A 21,572-nucleotide genomic window follows, 5' to 3' on the forward strand; every position below is an offset into this window, starting at 1 on the left:
CCCAAATCCCTTCAATCCCACCCCAAATCCCAGTAAAGCCCAAAAATCCTCCTAAAATCCCACCCCCATCCCCCCAAAATTCCCAAAAATCCTCCAAAAATCCCACCCCCATCCCCCCAAAATTCCCAAAAATCCTCCCCAGCATTCCCAAAATCCCACCCCAAATCCCCCCAAATCCCCCCCGAACTTCCCCCAATCCCACTGGGAATTCCCGGAATTCCTGGAGTTCCTGGCATTTCCGGCGTTCCCGGAATTCCCAGCATTCCTGGAATTCCCGCTGGAATTCCCGGAATTCCCGCCATTCCCAGAATTCCCGCCATTCCTGCTGGAATTCCCGCTATTCCCGCTATTCCTGGAATTCCCGCCATTCCCTCTGCCATTCCCGGAATTCCCGCCATTCCCGCTGAGAATTCCTGCCATTCCTAGAATTCCCGCCGTTCCCTGTGCCATTCCCGCCATTCCTTCTGGAATTCCCGCCATTCCCTCTGGAATTCCCGCCATTCCCGCTGTTCCCGGAATTCCCGCCATTCCCAGAATTCCCGCCCTTCCCTCTGGAATTCCCTCTGGCATTCCTGCCAGAATTCCAGCCGCCATTCCGGCCGTTCCCGGAATTCCCGCCCTTCCCTCTGGAATTCCCACTGTTCCCTCTGGAATTCCCGGCATTCCTGCCGGAATTCCCGCTGCCATTCCCTCTGGAATTCCCTCTGCAATTCCCGCCATTCCCACCCTTCCCTCTGGAATTCCCTCTGCCCTTCCCTGTGCCATTCCCGCCATTCCCTCTGGAATTCCCGGAATTCCCAGAATTCCCGCCCTTCCCTCTGGAATTCCCTCTGGCATTCCCTGTGCCATTCCCGCCATTTCCTCTGGAATTCCCGGAATTCCCAGAATTCCCGCCATTCCCTCTGGAATTCCCTCTGGCATTCCTGCCAGAATTCCGGCTGCCATTCCGGCCGTTCCCGGAATTCCTGCCCTTCCCTCTGGCATTCCCTCTGGAATTCCCGCCATTCCTGCCGGAATTCCCGCTGCCGTTCCCTCTGGAATTCCCGCTGTTCCCTCTGCCATTCCCGCTGTTCCCTCTGCCATTCCCGCCGTTCCCTGTGCCATTCCCGCCCTTCCCTGTGCCATTCCCGCTGTTCCCTCTGCCATTCCCGCCATTCCCTGTGCCATTCCCGCTGTTCCCTCTGCCATTCCCGCCGTTCCCTCTGGAATTCCCGCTGTTCCCTGTGCCATTCCCGCTGTTCCCTCTGCCATTCCCGCCGTTCCCTGTGCCATTCCCGCTGTTCCCTCTGCCATTCCCGCTGTTCCCTCTGGAATTCCCGCTGTTCCCTCTGCCATTCCCACCGTTCCCTCTGCCATTCCCGCTGTTCCCTGTGCCATTCCCGCTGTTCCCTCTGGAATTCCCGCTGTTCCCTGTGCCATTCCCGCCGTTCCCTCTGCCATTCCCGCCGTTCCCTCTGCCATTCCCGCTGTTCCCTCTGGAATTCCTGCTGTTCCCTGTGCCATTCCCGCTGTTCCCTCTGCCATTCCCGCCGTTCCCTCTGGAATTCCCGCTGTTCCCTGTGCCATTCCCGCCGTTCCCTCTGCCATTCCCGCCGTTCCCTGTGCCATTCCCGCCGTTCCCTGTGCCATTCCCGCCCTTCCCTGTGCCATTCCCGCCGTTCCCTGTGCCATTCCCGCCGTTCCCTGTGCCATTCCCGCCCTTCCCTCTGCCATTCCCGCTGTTCCCTGTGCCATTCCCGCCCTTCCCTCTGCCATTCCCGCCGTTCCCTGTGCCATTCCCGCCGTTCCCTCTGGAATTCCCGCCGTTCCCTGTGCCATTCCCGCCGTTCCCTGTGCCATTCCTGCCGTTCCCTGTGCCATTCCCGCCCTTCCCTGTGCCATTCCCGCCGTTCCCTCTGCCATTCCCGCTGTTCCCTGTGCCATTCCCGCCCTTCCCTCTGCCATTCCCGCTGTTCCCTCTGCCATTCCCGCTGTTCCCTGTGCCATTCCCGCCGTTCCCTGTGCCATTCCCGCTGTTCCCTCTGGAATTCCGGCCGTTGCCGCTGTCGTTGCAGGCGCAGCTCCGGGATTTCCGCTCTCGGGCGGCCTCGTTCTGCTCCCGCTGCCGGAGCTGCCTCAGCGAGGCCCAGCCCGGCCTGCGCCCGGCGGTGCGGGGCCCGCGGGGACCCTCGGGAGCCGCTCGGGGGCGTTGGGAGCCTCTGGGAGCCTTTGGGATCAATTTGGGATCCTTTGGGATCGGGTTGGGATCCTTTGGGAGCCTCTGGGAGCCTCTGGGAATCTCTGGGATCCTTTGGGATCGGGTTGGGAGCCTTTGGGAGCCTCTGGGAGCCTCTGGGAGCCTCTGGGAACCTCTGGGATCCTTTGGGATCGGGTTGGGAGCCTCTGGGAGCCTTTTGGGATCGGTTTGGGATCGGTTTGGGGGGGTTGGGATCCTTTGGGAGCCTCTGGGATCAATTTGGGATCCTTTGGGATCGGGTTGGGAGCCTTTGGGAGCCTCTGGGATCAATTTGGGATCCTTTGGGATTAGTTTGGGATCCTTTGGGAGCCTCTGGAAGCCTCTGGGAGCCTCTGGGATCCGTTTGGGATCCTTTGGGATCGGGTTGGGAGCCTTTGGGAGCCTCTGGGATCCTTTGGGATCCGTTTGGGGGGGTTGGGAGCCTTTGGGAGCCTCTGGGATCCGTTTGGGATCCTTTGGGATCGGGTTGGGAGCCTTTGGGAGCCTCTGGGAGCCTTTTGGGATCCTTTGGGATCGGTTTGGGAGCCTTTGGGAGCCTCTGGGAACCTCTAGGATCCTTTGGGATCGGTTTGGGAGCCTCTGGGATCTGTTTGGGATCCTTTGGGATCGGTTTGGGAGCCTCTGGGAGCCTTCTGGGATCGGTTTGGGATTGGTTTGGGGGAGTTGGGATCCTTTGGGAGCCTCTGGGAGCCTCTGGGATCCGTTTGGGATCCTTTGGGATCGGGTTGGGAGCCTTTGGGAGCCTCTGGGAGCCTTTGGGATCCTTTGGGATCGGGTTGGGATCCTTTGGGAGCCTCTGGGATCCTTTGGGGATCCTTTGGGATCGGGTTGGGATCCTTTGGGAGCCTCTGGGAGCCTTTGGGATCGGTTTGGGAACCTCTGGGAGCCTTTTGGGATCGGTTTGGGATTCGTTTGGGGGAGTTGGGATCCTTTGGGAGCTTCTGGGAGCCTTTGGGATCCTTTGGGATCGGTTTGGGATCCTTTGGGAGCTTCTGGGAGCCTTTTGGGATCCTTTGGGATTGGTTTGGGATTGGTTGGGGGGTTTGGGATCCTTTGGGAGCCTCTGGGAGCCTTTGGGGATCCTTTGGGATCGGATTGGGATCCTTTGGGAGCCTCTGGGAGCCTCTGGGAGCCTTTGGGGTCGGTTTGGGATTGGTTGGGGGGGTTGGGATCCTTTGGGATCGGGTTGGGAGCCTTTGGGAGCCTCTGGGATCAGTTTGGGATCCTTTGGGATCGGTTTGGGAGCCTTTGGGAGCCTCTGGGAGCCTCTGGGATCCTTTGGGATCGGTTTGGGATTGGTTTGGGGGAGTTGGGATCCTTTGGGAGCCTCTGGGAGCCTTTTGGGATCCTTTGGGATCGGTTTGGGAGCCTTTGGGATCCTTTGGGATCAGTTTGGGATCCTTTGGGAGCTTCTGGGAGCCTTTTGGGATCCTTTGGGATTGGTTTGGGATTGGTTGGGGGGTTTGGGATCCTTTGGGAGCCTCTGGGAGCCTTTGGGGTCGGTTTGGGATTGGTTGGGGGGGTTGGGATCCTTTGGGATCGGTTTGGGATCCTTTGGGATCGGGTTGGGATCCTTTGGGAGCCTCTGGGAGCCTTTGGGGATCCTTTGGGATCGGTTTGGGATCCTTTGGGATTGGTTTGGGAGCCTTTGGGATCCTTTGGGATCAGTTTGGGATCCTTTGGGATCAGTTTGGGATCCTTTGGGAGCCTCTGGGAGCCTTTGGGGTCGGTTTGGGATTGGTTGGGGGGGTTGGGATCCTTTGGGATCAGTTTGGGATCCTTTGGGATCAGTTTGGGATCCTTTGGGAGCCTCTGGGAGCCTTTGGGGTCGGTTTGGGATCAGCTTGGGGGGGTTGGGAGCCTTTGGGAGCCTCTGGGATCAATTTGGGATCCTTTGGGATCGGGTTGGGATCCTTTGGGAGCCTCTGGGAGCCTTTGGGATCCTTTGGGATCGGTTCAGGATTGGTTTGGGGTAGTTGGGATCCTTTGGGAGCCTCTGGGAGCCTTTTGGGATCGGTTTGGGATTGGTTGAGGGGGTTGGGATCCTTTGGGATCAGTTTGGGATCCTTTGGGAGCTTCTGGGAGCCTTTGGGATCCTTTGGGATCAGTTTGGGATGGGTTGGGGGGGGTTGGGATCATTTGGGAGCTTTTTGGGATCAGCTTGGGATCCTTTGGGATCAGTTTGGGGGGGTTTGGGATCCTTTGGGAGCCTCTGGGATCCTTTGGGATCAGTTTGGGGGGGTTGGGAGCCTTTGGGAGCTTCTGGGAGCCTTTTGGGATCCTTTGGGATTGGTTTGGGATCCTCTGGGGTCCTTTGGGCTCAGTTTGGGTTTGGGATCACTTTGGGATGGCTTTTGTGGGGCTTGGGATCCAATCCCCCAATGCCCCGTTCCCGGTGCCCCAATCCCGGTGCCCATTCCCGGTGCCCCATTCCCAGTGCCCCATTCCGGGTGCCCATTCCGGGTGCCCCATTCCCGGTGCCCATTCCCGGTGCCCATTCCGGGTGCCCCATTCCCGGTGCCCATTCCCGGTGCCCCATTCCCAGTGCCCCATTCCGGGTGCCCATTCCGGGTGCCCCATTCCCGGTGCCCATTCCCGGTGCCCATTCCGGGTGCCCCATTCCCGGTGCCCATTCCCGGTGCCCCATTCCCAGTGCCCCATTCCGGGTGCCCATTCCGGGTGCCCCATTCCCGGTGCCCATTCCCGGTGCCCATTCCGGGTGCCCCATTCCCGGTGCCCATTCCGGGTGCCCGTTCCCGGTGCCCATTCCCGGTGCCCATTCCGGGTGCCCATTCCCGATGCCCATTCCCAGTGCCCATTCCGGGTGCCAATTCCGGGTGCCCATTCCGGGTGCCCATTCCCGATGCCCATTCCCAGTGCCCATTCCGGGTGCCAATTCCGGGTGCCCATTCCCGGTGCCCATTCCCGGTGCCCATTCCCGGTGCCCCAATCCCAGTGCCCCATTCCCGGTGCCCCATTCCCGGTGCCCATTCCCGGTGCCCCATTCCCGGTGCCCCATTCCCGGTGCCCATTCCCGGTGCCCCAATCCCAGTGCCCAATCCCGGTGCCCCAATCCCGGTGCCCATTCCCGGTGCCCATTCCGGTGCCCCATTCCCGGTGCCCATTCCCGGTGCCCATTCCCGGTGCCCATTCCCGGTGCCCATTCCGGGTGCCCATTCCCGGCATTCCTTCCCGCAGGCGTTCCTGGCCCATTCCCGGTGCCCATTCCCGGTGCCCCATTCCCGGTGCCCATTCCCGGTGCCCGTTCCGGGTGCCCATTCCCGGCATTCCTTCCCGCAGGCGTTCCTGGCCCATTCCCGATGCCCATTCCCAGTGCCCATTCCGGGTGCCAATTCCGGGTGCCCATTCCGGGTGCCCATTCCCGATGCCCATTCCCAGTGCCCATTCCGGGTGCCAATTCCGGGTGCCCATTCCCGGTGCCCATTCCCGGTGCCCATTCCCGGTGCCCCAATCCCAGTGCCCCATTCCCGGTGCCCCATTCCCGGTGCCCATTCCCGGTGCCCCATTCCCGGTGCCCCATTCCCGGTGCCCATTCCCGGTGCCCCAATCCCAGTGCCCAATCCCGGTGCCCCAATCCCGGTGCCCATTCCCGGTGCCCATTCCGGTGCCCCATTCCCGGTGCCCATTCCCGGTGCCCATTCCCGGTGCCCATTCCCGGTGCCCATTCCGGGTGCCCATTCCCGGCATTCCTTCCCGCAGGCGTTCCTGGCCCATTCCCGGTGCCCATTCCCGGTGCCCCATTCCCGGTGCCCATTCCCGGTGCCCGTTCCGGGTGCCCATTCCCGGCATTCCTTCCCGCAGGCGTTCCTGGCCCATTCCCGGTGCCCATTCCCGGTGCCCCATTCCCGGTGCCCGTTCCCGGTGCCCGTTCCGGGTGCCCATTCCCGGCATTCCTTCCCGCAGGCGTTCCTGGCGCTCTGTGACCTGCTGGTGCTGCTGGGCCCGGGGCAGCCGCGGGAGCCGCTGCGGCTTCAGCCGGAGCCGGAGCTGCCGGCCCAGCTCGGGGCCGCCCTCATGGACCTCGTGTTCCACACCCAGCCGGGAGGCGGGAACAACGGCGGGAACAACGGCGGGAATAACGGCGGGAATAACGGCGGGAATAACAGCGGGAATAACGGGAATAACGGCGGGAATAACGGGAATAACGGGAATGGTGAGTGCGGAGTGGGAACAGCGGGAATAACGGCGGGAATAACGGGAATAACAGCGGGAATAACGGCGGGAATAACGGCGGGAATAACGGGAATAACGGCGGGAATAACGGCGGGAACAACGGCGGGAACAACGGCGGGAATAACGGGAATAACAGCGGGAATAACGGGAATAACGGTGGGAATAACGGGAATAACGGCGGGAATAATGGGAATAACAGCGGGAATAACGGTGGGAATAACGGCGGGAATAACGGCGGGAATAACGGGAATAACGGTGGGAATAACGGCGGGAACAACGGCGGGAACAACGGCGGGAATAACGGGAATAACAGCGGGAATAACGGGAATAACGGTGGGAATAACGGGAATAACGGCGGGAATAATGGGAATAACAGCGGGAATAACAGCGGGAATAACGGCGGGAACAACGGCGGGAACAACGGCGGGAACAACGGGAATAACGGTGGGAATAACGGGAATAACGGTGGGAATAACGGGAATAACAGCGGGAATAACGGCGGGAATAACGGCAGGAACAACGGCGGGAATAACAGCGGGAATAACGGGAATAACGGGAATAATGGCGGGAATAACGGTGGGAATAACGGGAATAACGGGAACGGTGAATGCGGAGTGGGAACAGCGGGAATAACGGCGGGGATAACGGCGGGAATAACGGGAATAACGGCGGGAATAACGGTGGGAATAACGGGAATAACAGGAACGGTGAGTGTGGAGTGGGAACGGCGGGAATAACGGCGGGGATAACGGCGGGAATAACGGGAATAACGGCGGGAATAACGGTGGGAATAACGGGAATAACGGCGGGAACAACAGTGGGAATAACAGGAATAACGGTGGGAATAACGGCGGGAACAACGGGAATGGTGAGTGTGGAGTGGGAATGGAAATGGGAACAGCAACGGGAATGGGAATGGTGAGTGTGGAGTGGGAATGGGAACAACGGGAATGGGAATGGGAACAATGGGAACAACGGGAATGGGAACAATGGGACCAAAGGGAGCAACTGGAATGGTGAGCATGGAGCGGGAACAACGGGAACAACGGGAATAATGGGAATAATGGGAACGGGAATGGAAACAACGGGAATAATGGGAATAATGGGAATGGGAATGGGAACAATGGGAACAGTGGGAACGGGAATGGTGAGCACAGAGTGGGAATGGGAACGGGAACAATGGGAGTGGGAATGGGAACAACGGGAATGAGAACAACGGGAATGGGAATGGGAACAACGGGAATGGGAACAACGGGAATGGGAATGGGAACAATGGGAATGGGAACAACGGGAATGGGAATGGGAACAACGGGAATGGTGAGCACAGAGTGGGAACAACGGGAACAACGGGAATGGTAAGCGCGGAGCAGGAACGACGGGAACGGGGAGGTTCGGGGATCTGGGGGTCTTGGGGGGATTTGGGGGCTTTCTTGGGGTTTTTTTGGGATCCCAACACCCCAGGTTCCACGATGCCGGAATTCTAGGCTCCTAAAATTCCCAAAATCCCCAAAATTCCCAGATTTTCCAAGGTCCAACCCCTCGATTTTGCAGCTCCTTCCCAACTTTTGCCCTCCCTCAATTCCCTCTTCCCACCATCCCCAAACCCCCCCAATTCCAGGATCCCAACATCCCCCAATTCCAAACCCCCCAAATTCCACATCCCCATCACTCCCCAACACCTGGAACCACCCAGAATTCCCAAAATCCCTGAAATCCCCCAAATTCCCAGATTCTCCAAGGTCCAACCCCTCGATTTTGCAGCTCCTTCCCAACCTTTCTCCTCCCTCAATTCCCTCTTCCCACCATCCCCAAACCCCCCCAATTCCAGGATCCCAAATTTCCCCGATTCCAAAACCCCCAAATTCCACATCCCCATCACTCCCCGACACCTGGAACCACCCAGAATTCCCAAAATCGCTGAAATCCCCAAAATTCCCAGATTTTCCAAGGTCCAACCCCTCGATTTTGCAGCTCCTTCCCAACTTTTGTTCTCCCTCAATTCTCTCTTCCCACAATCCCCAAACCCCCCCAATTCCAGGATCCCAACATCCCCCAATTCCAAACCCCCCAAATTCCACACCCCATCACTCCCCAACACCTGGAACTGCCTGGAATTCCCAAAATCCCTGAAATCCCCAAAATTCCCAGATTTTCCAAGGTCCAACCCCTCGATCTTGCAGCTCCTTCCCAACTTTTGCCCTCCCTCAATTCTCTCTTCCCCCATCCCCAAACCCCCCCAATTCCAGGATCCCAAATTTCCCCGATTCCAAACCCCCCAAATTCCACATCCCCATCACTCCCTGCCCCCTGGAACCACCCAGAATTCCCAAAATCCCCCAAATCCCCGAAATTCCCCAAAATTCCCAGATTCTCCAAGGTCCAACCCCTCGATTTTGCAGCTCCTTCCCAACCTTTCTCCTCCCTCAATTCCCTCTTCCCACCATCCCCAACCCCCCCAATTCCAGGATCCCAAATTTCCCCAATCCCAAACCCCCCAAATTCCACATCCCCATCACTCCCCAACACCTGGAGCCACCCAGAATTCCCAAAATCCCCCAAATCCCCAAAATTCCCCAAAATTCCCAGATTTTCCAAGGTCCAACTCCTCGATTTTGCAGCTCCTTCCCAACTTTTGTTCTCCCTCAATTCCCTCTTCCCACCATCCCCAAACCCCCCCAATTCCAGGATCCCAAATTTCCCCGATTCCAAACCCCCCAAATTCCACATCCCCATCACTCCTCAACACCTGGAACCACCCAGAATTCCCAAAATCCCTGAAATCCCCAAAATTCCCAGATTCTCCAAGGTCCAACCCCTCGATCTTGCAGCTCCTTCCCAACTTTTCTCCTCCCTCAATTCCCTCTTCCCACCATCCCCGATCCCAAACCCCCCCCCCCCAAATTCCACATCCCCATCACTCCCCGACCCCTGAATTCCCAAAAATCCCCCAAAATTCCCGGAATTCCTCCTTCCAGAGGCCTCCGAGAGCCGCCTGGAGGAGCTGCACCAGCGCCGGCTGCTCTTGGCCGCCTTCTGCAAGCTCCTGCTCCAGGGGGTCCTGGAGCTCCGCGCCGCCTCCGACGTCTTCAAGCACTACTCCAAGGTGGGCTGGCACCCCCTGGGGGTCCCTTTTTTGGGCTCAATCCGGGCGATTTTGGGCAATTCCGGCCTTTTTTTCCCACCCCCGGCCAGTTCCACAGCGATTACGGCGACGTCATCCGCGAGACGCTGCGGGCGGCGCGGGAGCTCGACCGCCTCGAGTGGGCTCGCACCGTGCTGCTCAGCCTGCAGCAGGTCCGGGGATTTTTGGGGATTTTCGGGAGGGTTTGGGGGCTCTGGGGGTTTTCTAAGGGTTTCTCTATTTTTGGGGATTTTTTGGGATTTTTTGGGGTTTTTTGGGGTTTTTTTAGGGGTTTTTTCGGGGTTTTTTAGGGTTTTTTTCAGGGTTTTTTCAGGGTTTTCCAAGAGGTTCTCCATGTCCTGGAGGGAGTTTTTGGGAGTTTTCAGGAGGGTTTGGGGTCTCTGGGGGTTTTCTAAGGGTTTCCCTATTTTTGGGGATTTTTTGGGGTTTTTTGGGGATTTTTTGGGGATTTTTTGGGATTTTTTGGGATTTTTTGGGGGTTTTTTTGGGGGTTTTTCAGGGTTTTTTGGGGGTTTTCCAAGAGGTTCTCCATGTCTTGGAGGGAGTTTTTGGGAGTTTTCGGGAGGATTTGGGGGCTCTGGGGGTTTTCCAGGGGTTTCCCCATTTTTTGGGATTTTTGGGGGATTTTTGGGGATTTTTTGCGATTTTCTTGCGATTTTTTGGGGTTTTTTTGGGGTTTTTTCAGGGTTTTTTGGGGGTTTTCCAAGAGGTTCTCCATGTCCTGGAGGGGGTTTTTGGGAGTTTTCGGGAGGGTTTGGGGTCTCTGGGGGTTTTCTAAGGGTTTCCCTATTTTTTGGGATTTTTTGGGATTTTTTGGGGGTTTTTTGGGGGTTTTTTGGGGTTTTTTTGGGGTTTTTTCAGGGTTTTTTGGGAGTTTTCCAAGAGGTTCTCCATGTCCTGGAGGGAGTTTTTGGGAGTTTTCGGGAGGGTTTGGGGTCTCTGGGGGTTTTCTAAGGGTTTCCCCATTTTTTGGGATTTTTGGGGGATTTTTGGGGATTTTTTGCGATTTTTTGGGGGTTTTTTGGGTTTTTTTTCAGGGATTTTTGAGGGTTTTTTGGGGGATTTCCAAGAGGTTCTCCATGTCCTGGAGGGAGTTTTTGGGAATTTTCGGGAGGGTTTGGGGTCTCTGGGGGTTTTCTAAGGGTTTCCCTATTTTTGGGGCTTTTTTGGGATTTTTGGGGAATTTTTGGGGATTTTTTGCGATTTTTTGGGGGTTTTTTTGGGGTTTTTTCAGGGTTTTTTGAGGGTTTTTTGGGGGTTTTCCAAGAGGTTCTCCATGTCTTGGAGGGAGTTTTTGGGAATTTTCGGGAGGGTTTGGGGTCTCTGGGGGTTTTCTAAGGGTTTCCCTATTTTTGGGGATTTTTTGGGGATTTTTTTGGGATTTTTTCAGGATTTTTTTGGGATTTTTTTGGGATTTTTTGGGATTTTTTCAGGGATTTTTTGGGGGGTTTTTTGGGGGTTTTCCAAGAGGTTCTCCATGTCTTGGAGGAGTTTTTGGGAATTTCGGGAGGGTTTGGGGGCTCTGGGGGTTTTCCAGGGGTTTCCCCATTTTTTGGGATTTTTTTGGTTTTTTTGGGATTTTTGGGGGATTTTTGGGGATTTTTTGCGATTTTTTGGGGTTTTTTCAGGGTTTTTTCAGGGTTTTTTGGGAGTTTTCCAAGAGGTTCTCCATGTCCTGGAGGGAGTTTTTGGGAGTTTTCGGGAGGGTTTGGGGTCTCTGGGGGTTTTCTAAGGGTTTCCCCATTTTTGGGGATTTTTGGGGGATTTTTGGGGATTTTTTGCGATTTTTTGGGGGTTTTTTGGGGTTTTTTTGGGGTTTTTTCAGGGTTTTTTGGGGGTTTTCCAAGAGGTTTTCCATGTCCTGGAGGGAGTTTTTGGGAATTTTCGGGAGGGTTTGGGGTCTCTGGGGGTTTTCTAAGGGTTTCCCTATTTTTGGGGCTTTTTTGGGATTTTTTTGGAATTTTTGGGGATTTTTTGCGATTTTTTGGGGTTTTTTTTGGGGTTTTTTCAGGGATTTTTCAGGGTTTTTTGGGGATTTTCCAAGAGGTTCTCCATGTCTTGGAAGGGTTTTTGGGAGTTTTCGGGAGGGTTTGGGGGTTCTGGGGGTTTTCTAAGGGTTTCCCTATTTTTGGGGATTTTTTGGGGATTTTTTGGGGTTTTTTGGGGGTTTTTTCGGGGTTTTTTCAGGGTTTTTTGGGGGTTTTCCAAGAGGTTCTCCATGTCCTGGAGGGAGTTTTTGGGAATTTTCGGGAGGGTTTGGGGGTTCTGGGGGTTTTCTAAGGGGTTTCCCTATTTTTTGGGATTTTTTGGGATTTTTTGGGGATTTTTTGCGATTTTTTGGGGGTTTTTTGGGATTTTTTTGGGGTTTTTGGGGTTTTTTTCAGGGTTTTTTCAGGGTTTTTTGGGGGTTTTCCAAGAGGTTCTCCATGTCTTGGAAGGGTTTTTGGGAGTTTTCGGGAGGGTTTGGGGGCTCTGGGGGTTTTCTAAGGGTTTCCCTATTTTTGGGGATTTTTTGGGATTTTTTTGCGATTTTTTGGGGATTTTTTTGGGATTTTTGGGGATTTTTTGGGGGTTTTTTAGGGTTTTTTTCAGGATTTATTGGCGGTTTTCCAAGAGGTTCTCCATGTCCTGGAGGGAGTTTTTGGGAGTTTTCGGGAGGGTTTGGGGTCTCTGGGGGTTTTCCAGGGGTTTCTCTATTTTTTTGGGATTTTTTGGGGTTTTTTTGGGATTTTTTGGGATTTTTTGGGATTTTTTTGGGATTTTTTGGGGTTTTTTTCCAGGTTTTTTCAGGGTTTTTTCAGGGTTTTTTGGGGATTTTCCAAGAGGTTCTCCATGTCCTGGAGGGAGTTTTTGGGAATTTTCAGGAGGATTTGGGGTCTCTGGGGGTTTTCCAGGGGTTTCCCCATTTTTTGGGATTTTTTGGGATTTTTGGGGCGTTTTTTGGGGATTTTTTTGGGATTTTTTGGGGTTTTTTTCGGCATTTTTTGGGGTTTTTTAGGGTTTTTTTGGGGATTTTTTGGGAATTCTCCAAGAGGTTTTCCATGTCCTGGAGAGGGATTTTTGGGGGATTTCAGGAGGATTTGGGGTCTCTGGGGGTTTTCCAGGGGTTTCCCAATTTTTTGGGATTTTTCCAGATTTTTCCAGATTTTTCTGGGATTTTTCCGGAATTTTTTAGGGGTTTTTTGGTGGATTTTGGAGTTTTCCGAGAGGTTCTCCAGGAGTTTTGTCCTGGAGGGGGTTTTTTTGGAATTTTGGGAGGGTTTGGGGATTTCTGGGGCTTTTCCAGGGGTTTCCCGTTTTTTGGGGATTTTTTTCTGGATTTTTCTGGGATTTTTGGGGATTTTTTGGGGATTTTTTGGGATTTTTTGGGGGATTTTTGGGGGGTTTTTTAGGGTTTTTTTGGGGATTTTTTTGGGGTTTTCCAAGAGGTTTTCCATGTCCTGGAGGAGTTTTTTGGGAATTTCGCGAGGGTTTGGGGGCTCCAGGGATTTTCCAGGGGTTTCCCATTTTTTTTGGGATTTTTCCAGAACTTTTTTTGTTTGTTAGGGATTTTTGGGAATTTTTCCGGGTATTTTTTTGGGAGTTTCCACTGATTTTTTTGGGCGTTTTCCAATGGATTTATGGGAAATTTTTCCAGGAATTTTTGGGGATTTTTTAGAAAATTTTCCAGGAATTTTTTGGGATTTTCCACAGATTTTTCGGAGTTTTCCAATGGTTTTTTTGGAATTTTTTTGGGAATTTTTTTGGGAGTTTCCACCGATTTTTGGGGAATTTTCCATTGGATTTTTGGGAATTTTTCCAGGATTTTTTTAGGAGTTTCCACAGATTTTTTCAGAGTTTTCCAATGGATTTTTGGGGAATTTTTGTGGGAATTTTTTGGGGTTCCCAGAGGTTTTTTTGGGGAGTTTCCACAGATTTCTTGGGAATTTTTCCAGGAATTTTTTTGAGGCGTTCCCACAGATTTTTTCAGAGTTTTCCAGCGATTTTTGGGAATTTTTATGGGATTTTTTTGGGGAGTTCCCACAGATTTTTTGGGGGATTTTCCAGGGATTTTTGAGGATTTTTTTGGGAATTTTTCTGGGATTTTTTGAGGCATTTCCACAGATTTTTTTGGAGGTTTCCAATGGTTTTTTGGGAATTTTTTTGGGAATTTTTTGGGGAGTTTCCACAGATTTTTTGGGGGGGTTTCCAATGGTTTTTTTTGGGAATTTTTTTGGGAATTTTTTGGGGGAATTTCCACAGATTTTTTGGGAGTTTTCCAACGGATTTTCGGGAATTTTGGGGGAATTTTTGGGGGAATTTCCACAGATTTTTTGGGGGGTTTTCCAACGGATTTTTGGGAATTTCTCTGGGATTTTTTTAGGAGTTTCCACCGATTTTTTTCGGGAATTTTTGGGGAATTTTTGGGGGAATTTCCACAGATTTTTGGGGAGTTTTCCAACGGATTTTCGGGAATTTTGGGGGTAATTTTTTGGGGAATTTCCACAGATTTTTTCAGAGTTTTCCAACGGATTTTCGGCAATTTTGGGGGAATTTTTTGGGGGAATTTCCACAGATTTTTTGGGAGTTTTCCAACGGATTTTCGGCAATTTTGGGGGAATTTTTTGGGGGAATTTCCACAGATTTTTGGGGAGTTTTCCAACGGATTTTCTGGAATTTTGGGGGAATTTTTTGGGGAATTTCCACAGATTTTTGGGGAGTTTTCCAACGGATTTTTGGGAATTTCTCTGGGATTTTTTTAGGAGTTTCCACCGATTTTTTTCGGGATTTTTTGGGGGAATTTTTTGGGGAATTTCCACAGATTTTTTGGGGGGTTTTCCAACGGATTTTTGGGAATTTGTCTGGGATTTTTTTAGGAGTTTCCACCGATTTTTTCGGGATTTTTGGGGGGAATTTTTTGGGGAAATTTCCACAGATTTTTTCAGAGTTTTCCAACGGATTTTCGGGAATTTTGGGGGAATTTTTGGGGGAAATTTCCACAGATTTTTTGGGGGGTTTTCCAAGAATTTTTGAGAACTTTTTGGGGAATTTTTTGGGGAACTTTTTCAGGGAGTTCCCACAGATTTTTTCAGAGTTTTCCAACGAATTTTTGGGAATTCCTCCAGGATTTCTTTCCTCTGGGATCTCCCCCTCCCTTCCCACCCAGAAACCCCCTCAAGTTTTGGGGAATTTTCGGGGAATTCCGGGATTTTCCCTCCTTTTTCCCGCAGCTTTTCACGGAGCTGCTGCTCCAGGAAGGTCCCGACATCCGGGGGCTCCCGGAATTCCAGGAAATTCGGGATTTGGGCCGGCGCTTTTCCCTCTTCTTCAGCCTCCAGCGGCTCCGGAACCGCCGGGCGCTGCTGCAGCTGCACAGGTGGGGATGCGGAATCCCGGGAATTCCGGGAATTCCGGGAGTTCCGGGAGTTGGGGATTTCGGTGGAATTTTGGGGGAATTTTGGTGGAATTTGGGTGGAATTTGGGTGGAATTCTGGGTGGAATTGGGGGAATTTTGGTGGAATTTTGTGGGAATTTTGGTGGAATTTGGGTGGAATTTGGGTGGAATTTCAGGTGAAACTGGGGGGATTTTGGTGGAATTTTGTGGGAATTTTGGTGGAATTCTGGGTGGAATTGGTGGAATTTTGGTGGAATTTTGATGGAATTTGGGTGGAATTTCGGGTGGAACTGGGGGGACTTTGAAGGAATTTTGTGGGAATTTTGGTGGAATTTTGGTGGAATTCTGGGTGGAATTGGTGGAATTTTGTGGGAATTTTGGTGGAATTGGGGTGGAATTTTGTGGAATTTTGGTGGAATTTTGGGTGGAACTGGGGGGATTTTGAAGGAATTTTGATGGTATTTTGATGGAATTTGGGTGGAATTTGGGTGGAATTTTGGGTGGAACTGGGGGAATTTTGATGGAATTTTGTGGGAATTTTGGTGGAATTTTGGTGGAATTTCGGTGGAACTGGGGGGATTTTGGTGGAATTTGGATGGAATTTGGGTGGAATTTTGATGGAATTTTAGTGGAATTTTGGGTGGAACTGGGTGGAATTTGGTGGAATTTTGATGGAATTTTGGGTGGAACTGGGGGGATTTTGATAGAATTTTGTGGGAATTTTGATGGAATTTTGGTGGAATTTCAGGTGAAACTGGGGGGATTTTGGTGGAATTTTGTGGGAATTTTGGTGGAATTCTGGGTGGAATTGGTGGAATTTTGGTGGAATTTTGATGGAATTTGGGTGGAATTTTGGGTGGAACTGGGGGAATTTTGATCGAATTTTGTGGGAATTTTGGTGGAATTTGGGTGGAATTTTGATGGAATTTTGGTGGAATTTCAGGTGAAACTGGGGGGATTTTGGTGGAATTTTGTGGGAATTTTGGTGGAATTCTGGGTGGAATTGGTGGAATTTTGGTGGAATTTTGATGGAATTTGGGTGGAATTTTGGGTGGAACTGGGGGAATTTTGATCGAATTTTGTGGGAATTTTGGTGGAATTTGGGTGGAATTTGGTGGAATTTTGATGGAATTTTGGTGGAATTTGGGTGGAATTTCGGGTGGAACTGGGGGGACTTTGAAGGAATTTTGTGGGAATTTTGGTGGAATTTTGGTGGAATTCTGGGTGGAATTGGTGGAATTTTGGTGGAATTTGGGTGGAATTTTGGGTGGAACTGGGGTGATTTTGATAGAATTTTGTGGGAATTTTGGTGGAATTTTGGTGGAATTTCGGTGGAACTGGGGGAATTTTGGTGGAATTTTGGTGGAATTTGGATGGAATTTTAGTGGAATTTTGGGTGGAACTGGGGGGATTTTGATAGAATTTTGTGGGAATTTTGATGGAATTTTGGTGGAATTTCGGGTGGAACTGGGGGAATTTTGATAGAATTTTGTGGGAATTTGGGTGGAATTTGGGTGGAATTTTGATGGAATTTTGGTGGAATTTCAGGTGAAACTGGGGGGATTTTGGTGGAATTTTGTGGGAATTTTGGTGGAATTCTGGGTGGAATTGGTGGAATTTTGGTGGAATTTTGATGGAATTTGGGTGGAATTTTGGGTGGAACTGGGGGAATTTTGATCGAATTTTGTGGGAATTTTGGTGGAATTTGGGTGGAATTTGGTGGAATTTTGATGGAATTTTGGTGGAATTTGGGTGGAATTTCGGGTGGAACTGGGGGGACTTTGAAGGAATTTTGTGGGAATTTTGGTGGAATTTTGGTGGAATTCTGGGTGGAATTGGTGGAATTTTGGTGGAATTTGGGTGGAATTTTGGGTGGAACTGGGGTGATTTTGATAGAATTTTGTGGGAATTTTGGTGGAATTTTGGTGGAATTTCGGTGGAACTGGGGGGATTTTGGTGGAATTTTGGTGGAATTTGGATGGAATTTTAGTGGAATTTTGGGTGGAACTGGGGGGATTTTGATAGAATTTTGTGGGAATTTTGATGGAATTTTGGTGGAATTTCGGGTGGAACTGGGGGAATTTTGATAGAATTTTGTGGGAATTTGGGTGGAATTTTGTGGAATTTTGTGTGCAATTTTGATGGAATTTTGGTGGAATTTTGGGTGGAACTGGGGGAATTTTGATAGAATTTTGTGGGAATTTGGGTGGAATTTTGATGGAATTTTGGTGGAACTTTGGGTGGAACTGGGGGGATTTTGGTGGAATTTGGGTGGAACTGGGGGGATTTCGAAGGAATTTTGTGGGAATTTTGATGGAATTTTGGTGGAATTTTGATGGAATTTTGGTGGAATTTCGGGTGGAACTGGGGAGATTTTGGTGGAATTTCGATGGAATTTTGGTGGAATTTTTGGGTGGAATTTCGATGGAATTTTGGTGGAATTTTGTGGGAATTTTGTGGGAATTTGGGGGGAATTTCGGTGGAATTTTGATGGAACTTTGGGTGGAACTGGGGAGATTTTGTGGGAATTTTGTGGGAATTTTGGTGGAATTTTGGTGGAGTTTTTGTGGAATTTTGGTGGAATTTGGGTGGTACTGGGGATTTCGATGGAATTTTGGTGGAATTTCGGGTGGAACTGGGGGGATTTCGAAGGAATTTTCTGGGAATTCTGATGGAATTTGGGTGGAATTTTGTGGAAATTTTGGTGGAATTTGGGTGGAATTTTGTGTGCAATTTTGATGGAATTTTGGTGGAATTTGGAGTGGAACTGGGGGGATTTTGATAGAATTTTGTGGGAATTTTGGTGGAATTTTGGTGGAATTTTGGGTGGAACTGGGGGGATTTTGAAGGAATTTTGTGGGAATTTTGATGGAATTTTGGTGGAATTTTGGGTGCAATTTTGGTGGAATTTTGATGGAATTTTGGTGGAATTTTGGGTGGAACTGGGGGAATTTTGATGGAATTTTGTGGGAATTTTGGTGGAATTTCAGGTGAAACTGGTGGAATTTTGGTGGAATTTTGTGGGAATTTTGGTGGAATTATGGGTGGAATTGGGGGAATTTTGGTGGAATTTTGATGGAATTTTGATGGAATTTTGGTGGAATTTTGGTGGAATTTCGGGTGGAATTTTGGGAGGGATTTGGGTGGATTTTGGGTGGAATTTGGGTGGATTCTGGGTGGATTTTGGGTGATTTTGGGTGGATTTGGTTGAATTTGGGGGGAATTTGGGTGGAACCGGGCTGTTTTGGGTGGATTTGGGTGGTTTTTGGGTGGATTCTGGGTGATTTTGGTTGGATTTTGGTGCATTTTGGGTGATTTTGGGTGGATTTGGGTGGATTTTGGGTGGAACCGGGCCATTCTGGGTGATTTTGGGTGGATTTGGTTGGATTTGGGTGGTTTTTGGGTGATTTTGGTGCATTTTGGGTGGATTCTGGGTGATTTTGGGTGGATTTTGGGTGATTTTGGGTGGATTTGGGTAGATTTGGGTGGATTCTGTGTGATTTTGGGTGGATTTGGTTGGATTTGGGTGATTTTGGGTGGATTTGGGTGGATTCTGGGTGATTTTGGGTGGATTTTGGGTGGAACCGGGCCATTCTAGGTGATTTTGGGTGGATTTGGGGAGAATTTGGGTGGAACTGGGCTGTTTTGGGTGCATTTTGGGTGGATTCTGGGTGATTTTGATTGGATTTGGGCGGATTTTGGGTGAATTTGAGTGGATTTGGCGTGATTTTGGGTGGATTTTGGGTGGATTTGGGTGGATTCTGGGTGATGTGGGCTGGATTTTGGGGTGATTTGGGGCCGTTTCGGGTGATTTTGGGTGGATTTCTGTGGATTTTGGGTGGATTTGGTTGGATTCGGGTGGATTTGGGGTGGATTTGTGTGGAATCTGGGTGATTTGGGCTGGATTTTGGGGTGATTTGGGGCCGTTTTGGGTGATTTTGGGTGGATTTCGGTGGATTTTTGGTGGATTTGGTTGGATTCGGGTGGATTTTGGGTGGATTTGGGTGGATTCTGGGTGATTTGGGCTGGATTTTGGGGTGATTTGGGGCCGTTTTGGGTGATTTTGCTTGGATTTGCGTGGATTTTGGGTGGATTTCCGTGGATTTTGGGTGGATTTGGGTGGAATCTGGGTGATTTGGGCTGGATTTTGGGGTGATTTGGGGCCGTTTTGGGTGATTTTGGGTGGATTTCGGTGGATTTTTGGTGGATTTGGTTGGATTCGGGTGGATTTTGGGTGGATTTGGGTGGATTCTGGGTGATTTGGGCTGGATTTTGGGGTGATTTGGGGCCGTTTGGGGTGATTTTGCTTGGATTTGGGTGGATTTGGGGTGGATTTCCGTGGATTCTGGGTGGATTTGGGTGGATTCTGGGTGATTTGGGCTGGATTTTGGGGTGATTTGGGGCCGTTTTGGGTGATTTTGCTTGGATTTGCGTGGATTTTGGGTGGATTTCCGTGGATTTTGGGTGGATTTGGGTGGAATCTGGGTGATTTGGGCTGGATTTTGGGGTGATTTGGGGCCGTTTCGGGTGATTTTGGGTGGATTTCCGTGGATTTTCGGTGGATTTGGTTGGATTTGGGTGGATTCTGGGTGATTTGGGCTGGATTTTGGGGCGATTTGGGGCCGTTTTGGGTGGTTTTGCTTGGATTTGCGTGGATTTGGGGTGGATTTCCGTGGATTCTGGGTGGATTTGGGTGGATTCTGGGTGATTTGGGCTGGATTTTGGGGCGATTTGGGGCCGTTTTGGGTGATTTTGCTTGGATTTGCGTGGATTTTGGGTGGATTTCCGTGGATTTGGGGTGGATTTGGGTGGAATCTGGGTGATGTGGGCTGGATTTTGGGGTGATTTGGGGCCATTTTGGGTGATTTTGGGTGGATTTCGGTGGATTTTTGGTGGATTTGGTTGGATTTGGGTGGATTCTGGGTGATTTGGGCTGGATTTTGGGGCGATTTGGGGCCGTTTTGGGTGATTTTGCTTGGATTTGGGTGGATTTGGGGTGGATTTCCGTGGATTCTGGGTGGATTTGGGTGGATTCTGGGTGATTTGGGCTGGATTTTGGGGCGATTTGGGGCCGTTTTGGGTGGTTTTGCTTGGATTTGGGTGGATTTTGGGTGGATTTCCGTGGATTTGGGGTGGATTTGGGTGGATTCTGGGTGATTTGGGCTGGATTTTGGGGTGATTTGGGGCCGTTTTGGGTGATTTTGCTTGGATTTGGGTGGATTTGGGGTGGATTTCCGTGGATTCTGGGTGGATTTGTGTGGATTCTGGGTGATTTGGGCTGGATTTTGGGGTGATTTGGGGCCGTTTTGGGTGATTTTGGGTGGATTTCGGTGGATTTCGGTGGATTTTGGGTGGATTTGGTTGGATTCGGGTGGATTTTGGGTGGATTTGGGTGGATTCTGGGTGATTTGGGCTGGATTTTGGGGTGATTTGGGGCCATTTTGGGTGATTTTGGGTGGATTTCGGTGGATTTTTGGTGGATTTGGTTGGATTTGGGTGGATTCTGGGTGATTTGGGCTGGATTTTGGGGCGATTTGGGGCCGTTTTGGGTGATTTTGCTTGGATTTGGGTGGATTTGGGGTGGATTTCCGTGGATTTGGGGTGGATTTGGGTGGATTCTGGGTGATTTGGGCTGGATTTTGGGGCGATTTGGGGCCGTTTGGGGTGATTTTGCTTGGATTTGGGTGGATTTGGGGTGGATTTCCGTGGATTTTCGGTGGATTTGGTTGGATTTGGGTGGATTTTGGGTGGATTTGGGTGGATTCTGGGTGATTTGGGCTGGATTTTGGGGTGATTTGGGGCCGTTTCGGGTTCCCCCCCAGCGAGGGGATCCAGTTCTCGCTGCAGCCGCCCCCGGAGCCGCCGTTCTCGGGGGGGCCCCCCCTGAATTTGCCCTTCCTGGAGGTGCTCAGCGAGTTCTCGCCGCGGCTGCTGCGGCCCGAGCGCCGCGCCCTGTGAGCGGGAATTGGGGGGATTCGGGGCAATTCGGGGATTTGGGGGGAAATTCGGGGATTTGGGGGGGAAATTCGGGGATTTGGGGGGGATTTGGGGGGGAATTCGGGGATTTGGGGGGGAATTCGGGGATTTGCGGGGAAAATTCGGGGATTTGGGGGGGATTTGGGGGGGAATTTTGGGGATTTGGGGGGAAAATTCGGAGATTTGGGGGGGAAATTCGGGGATTTGGGGGGATCTGGGAGGGAATTTCGGGGATTTGGGGGGAAAATTCGGGGATTTGGGGGGGAATTCGGGGATTTGGGGGGAAAATTCGGGGATTTGGGGGGGAATTCGGGGATTTGGGGGGAAAATTCGGGGATTTGGGGGGGATTTGGGAGGGAATTTCGGGGATTTGCAGGGAAAATTCGGGGATTTGGGGGGTCCTGGGGGGGATTTGGGGGGAAAATTTGGGGATTTTGGGGGGTTTAAAGGGGAAATTTGGGGATTTGGGGAGAAAACTCAGGGATTTGGGGGGAAAATTTGGGGATTTGGGGGGTCCTGGGGGGGATTTGGGGGGATATTCGGGGGTTTGGGGGGGAATTCGGGGATTTGGGGGGGATTTGGGGGGAAATTCGGGGATTTGGGGGGTCCTGGGGGGGGATTTTGGGGGGTTTAAAGGGGAAATTTGGGGA

At 51.2% G+C, this 21,572-nt stretch overlaps 1 protein-coding gene across 1 annotated transcript in view; it reads left to right on the forward strand.

The window, feature by feature from the left end:
* STAG3 (STAG3 cohesin complex component) overlaps positions 1–20,904 on the forward strand; it is a gene marked incomplete at both ends in the record, with an annotated part of 86,267 nt that extends 65,363 nt beyond the window's left edge. Inside the window, 7 exons of the mRNA XM_082300581.1 lie at positions 2,055–2,147; positions 6,161–6,414; positions 6,465–7,033; positions 9,406–9,533; positions 9,623–9,724; positions 14,783–14,928; positions 20,769–20,904. Coding sequence (XP_082156707.1) covers positions 2,055–2,147; positions 6,161–6,414; positions 6,465–7,033; positions 9,406–9,533; positions 9,623–9,724; positions 14,783–14,928; positions 20,769–20,904 — 1,428 coding nt within the window. The remainder of the gene's footprint in view (positions 1–2,054; positions 2,148–6,160; positions 6,415–6,464; positions 7,034–9,405; positions 9,534–9,622; positions 9,725–14,782; positions 14,929–20,768) is intronic.
* Between the last annotated feature and the right edge of the window lie 668 nt (positions 20,905–21,572).

Source organism: Coloeus monedula (assembly GCF_965178545.1).
Source record: "Coloeus monedula genome assembly, chromosome: 40".
NCBI classification, from domain to species: Eukaryota; Metazoa; Chordata; class Aves; order Passeriformes; family Corvidae; genus Coloeus; species Coloeus monedula.